At 40.5% G+C, this 4,323-nt stretch overlaps 1 protein-coding gene across 2 annotated transcripts; it reads right to left on the reverse strand.

Moving 5' to 3' along the window:
- Positions 1-2,804: 2,804 nt before the first annotated feature.
- Positions 2,805-3,786, reverse strand: LOC149239881 (uncharacterized). 2 transcript variants are annotated; one of them, XR_016245476.1, is made up of 3 exons: positions 3,329-3,498; positions 3,150-3,221; positions 2,805-3,063 (listed from the first exon to the last, which is right to left on the reverse strand). XR_016245476.1 is itself a non-coding variant. In XM_089367230.1 (3 exons), the coding sequence occupies exons 1-3, from the start codon at positions 3,537-3,539 to the stop codon at positions 2,964-2,966; spliced, it is 354 nt and encodes a 117-aa protein (XP_089223356.1). In that variant the 5' UTR covers positions 3,540-3,786; the 3' UTR covers positions 2,805-2,963. The 2 variants fall into 2 exon arrangements, 1 of the variants encoding a protein (XP_089223356.1); XM_089367230.1 differs by having other exon boundaries at positions 3,358-3,786.
- Positions 3,787-4,323: the final 537 nt, after the last annotated feature.

Raw genomic sequence — 4,323 nt, forward strand, 5'->3', positions numbered from 1 at the left:
AGGAGTATTACTGGCCAGGCATGAAGAAGGATGTTGTAGAATACCTGGCGCGTTGTTTGGAGTGTCAGCAGGTGAAAGCTGAACATCAGCATCCTGCAGGACTGCTACAGCCAATACCCATACCAGAATGGAAATGGGAGACCATAACCATGGACTTTATTACCGGTTTACCGAAATCCAAAAAGAATAATGATTCGATAATGGTAGTAGTGGATAAACTCAGTAAGTCAGCTCACTTCATACCGGTTCAATCCACTTATCGTGCAGCTCAAATCGCAAACATTTTTATGCAAAATATATTTAAGCTTCATGGACTGCCGAAAGTAATAATATCTGATCGTGATGTTAAGTTTACCTCAGCTTTTTGGAGGACCTTATTTGAAGGTTTAGGAACTCAGTTGAGTTTCAACACCGCATATCATCTCCAAACCGACGGACAGACTGAGCGAGTGAATCAAGTGTTGGAGGACATGTTGAGGTCTTATGTGATGCAGCAACCTACGCGATGGGAGGAGTATCTACACCTAGTGGAATTCGCCTATAATAATGGCTATCACTCATCCTTGAAGATGAGCCCATTCGAAGTACTTTACGGCCGAAAGTGCCGCACACCCTCCAGTTGGGGTGGACCGGAGGACAAATTCTTGTTAGGACCTGAAATGTTGGAAGAGATGGAGGTCATGGTAAAAAAGGTTCGAGCTAACTTAAAGATGGCACAAGATAGGCAGAAGAATTTTGCAGACCGGAAGAGAACATTTAAAGAGTATCAAGTGGGTGAACATGTATACATCAGAATTCGAGCCAGGAAGAGTACCCTCCAATGGAATGCCTGTGCCAAACTGGCACCGCGTTTTTGTGGGCCATTCCAAATTCTGGCACGAGTAGGGCCGGTAGCTTATCAGCTCGCCCTACCCAGCCATATTCGAGTTCATAATGTCTTCCATGTATCAGTTTTAAAGAGATATGTGTATGACCCTAGGCATATTATAAGTTGGCAGGACATTCAGGTGAGGAAGGACTGTCATAAAAATGTAAACTGAAATAAAATATTAGTAAACAACTGATTTAATTGTTATGTGTTTCAGGTGGAACCGGAAGGAGAGTTCCTGGTCGAACCAGTGAGCATATTAGATCAGAGAAGAGTCGAGCTGCGGAAAAAGGTCATCAGCCAGGTTAAAGTGCAGTGGCAGCACTTTGGGCCTGAAGAGGCCACCTGGGAAGATGAACAAATGATGCGGGATACTTATCCCAGACTGTTTTTGGATAAACAGCAACATCGGGACGATGTAGACTTTCAGGAGGGGGAGATGTAATATCCCCTGTGAAAAGTTAATGTTGGTAAATGTTAAAAGTAATTATTGAACAGAGACTTTATTTGAAATTATATATATTCTGGTTATTAATATTATGTTAATAAAAAAAGACAGTTGTGTTGATACCATTTTGAACTGAGTTATGATTAATCATGGTTAGTAACTGAGGAATCAGTTACATTGGAACCCTAACTACCTTGAGGTAGTTGAGACCCCAGAGGAAAAAGGGGAAAATGCCAAGTCTGGTTAGGATCAAATGGCAGAGGGAAAAAGAAAAAACATTCATGATATATCTGGTGAGGATCAGATGGCATAAGAGGAAAGGAATTTTCCTGTACGCTATGTCTGGTTAGGATCAGATAGCGTTTACTGGCAAAGCCAGTGTAATTGCGATCGAGCAGGACCAACAAGTGCTTGGGGGTGGAAGAATAAAGAAGAAAAACTTCCTACGGATGGGTGGACTGACAAGCAAATCAAGTAGGTTGGTATAGGAACTGGTACGGCCTACAAAGTATACATTTATTTATTTAGTTATCTCTGACGTGAGTTAGGCTAAAGGATTCACTATTCTGTATTAGAAAGATTGATACTGTGTAATTTCTATAACTGTCATTCGTAGCTGAAAATGTGAAAAGGACAATAGCTGTGCCTTATAGATAGAAACCGAGACATGGCAATCTGAATGAAGAATATTACACCCTTGCCTATTTCTTTTAGCCAAAAAAAAATAGTAGCGGAACGGAATAAATACTAAGTTTCATTATCACAGAGACAGTAAGAATTATAAACAGAGATGAAAACTGTAATAAGCTCTATCTAGTTTTATATACTGCGGAAAAGAACAGAATACTTTTTTTTACATGCAGAATCAAAAAGAAACAAACAGGCATTTTGTGCAAGATAATGTATTACGCTTATATCATTGAGACATTCTTTATATAGCACGGGACTGGTATGTCTTGTAAAGCCAGCATGCCTAAAACCGGAAGATATTATCATATTCAACAATCCAAAAGAGCGTATACACTTAGTGAACCCTAAGCTCGCTAGAACCTCCGGGTCAGAGAACCAACCCACAATAATAATATTCACATGTATAGCTTAACAACACAGAATACACGTATGCAGAGTTGTATGCATAAACTTTAAAGAAAGAGGTAAGCCGTAGACCCCAAGGTAACCGAGGTTACAACGGTCTCGGTTAGAACATGTTTAGTAAAAACCCTCGCTCAGAAAAGTTACATGAGCCGGGTTGAAGCCATTCGAAACGGCCAGGCGCCATAAACATATCTTGAACACATAAACAGTAAACACATAAACAAGCTAGTGCATAGCAGAGCTAAAACCCAACCTTGGACCTGTAACTTATATACAGACTCCATATTAATAAAGAGGAAACAATGCTCTTATACAGAGAATCGAAGCTTAAGCAAATCAAATGCTGACAGTATAAAGACGAACTCGAAATGAACATAAATTTCAATGGACAAATTTACAAAAGATAACTCTGCATTCGATTATCAGTTAGCCGTGAATCGGCATCCAAACCAGTGATAACTGTGCAAATATACATCTCAGTGAACAAGACTAGACGGAGGCCGTCTTAACAAGAGTCATTAAACAAAAGTTGAATAACATGTCTAAACACATTCACATAACAGACGAAGGACCGACCCATACAGGTCCATTACATGCAAAACCCTGAATGTACAGCTGAGAGAGGAGTTCGAAAGCAAGGAACTCGGCATCCCTGTTCAGCAGAACAGTGGATTAGCCATTGTTCCGAGATGAGAAGACCCAAAAATCTACTCTAAGAAAATAAGGTGGTGCTCCTACCTGTGGCAGGATGGTCGAGGTCGATAAGCCAGTAGCCTCTTCCAAACGCTGTCTGGACATCCGCGGCCTTCCCTGCAATTGTCATAAAAAAAAACATTGACTGAGAAAGTATATTTACCGAAGAAAAACTCAAGTAATTAAAGTTGAAAACTAAACTGCTTTGCAAAGCTCGTCTTAACCTGGGTAATAAGCTGTCAAGGTTCCTTACGCCTTGGTATAAGATGAAACCCTGGAGCAGTGAGAGTTTGCAAGTCCTCGGCCGAGCGCAGGAGAGCCGAAGACTGCAGCAGCCAAACACTCGACACCGAATGGAAACAATGACCAACCAATGTAAAAACGAACCTTAAATATCCCTTGCAAGACCTTGCCTCGTGGCATAGTTTCGGCCATCGATCTGGGTAAGACTGCCACTGCCGTTCGATCTTGGAGAAGGATCCGGAAAGGTTTGGGCGCGAGATTGGTAAGTTCGAGGAGCCAGCCTCGTAACACTTGTTCACGCCACCGCACATGGCACAACACTATGAGCCGTGGATCTTGCCAGATGGATGAACCTCAGCTAACAATGCTGCGATGGATGGTACCTTACCTGTACGCGTATAACTCAAGGAGCAAGTTAACCGGTCACGGGTCGATCAACCATCAGATCACATTTAAGGTGGAGCCAGCCTTGGTAACCGAGACCTGTCATGGCAGTAAACCCATGACCGCCACTACAATACAAACCCTTATCTATATAGTTATATAAACCTTTGATAACAAGATAGGAGATCGAATGAATATATGTACATGCATTGAGTACAGCTAAGATTGTAATCCAATGAGTAATGACCGTGAAGATTGTAAAGTGCTATTTTATGCAGTAGTATAAGAGTGTATCAAATCAATAGGATTTATTTGTGTATGCGGTAACTTTATTACGTGATATATGTATAGAGTCAACCCCTTGAATGATCATATTACTGGTGGGTTATTCAATGATATATAAGTGGTATGGTAAATGTATAGTTACTTATGTCAAAAATTTTTATTTGCATGTATTGGAGCGTGACACTGTTTCAAAATTCATACAATAAAAATTAGTATACTCTCTTAAAACAAAACATTCTGTAGTGTGAAGATTATTGGTTTGAAAAAAATTCTGGTGAAAAATGATAACAAAACGTCTAAAGATATC

The sequence above is a fragment of the Pinus tabuliformis genome, chromosome 8, assembly GCF_031772625.1.
Source record: "Pinus tabuliformis cultivar Carrire ecotype Pingquan chromosome 8, CPIR1, whole genome shotgun sequence".
NCBI lineage: Eukaryota > Viridiplantae > Streptophyta > Pinopsida > Pinales > Pinaceae > Pinus > Pinus tabuliformis.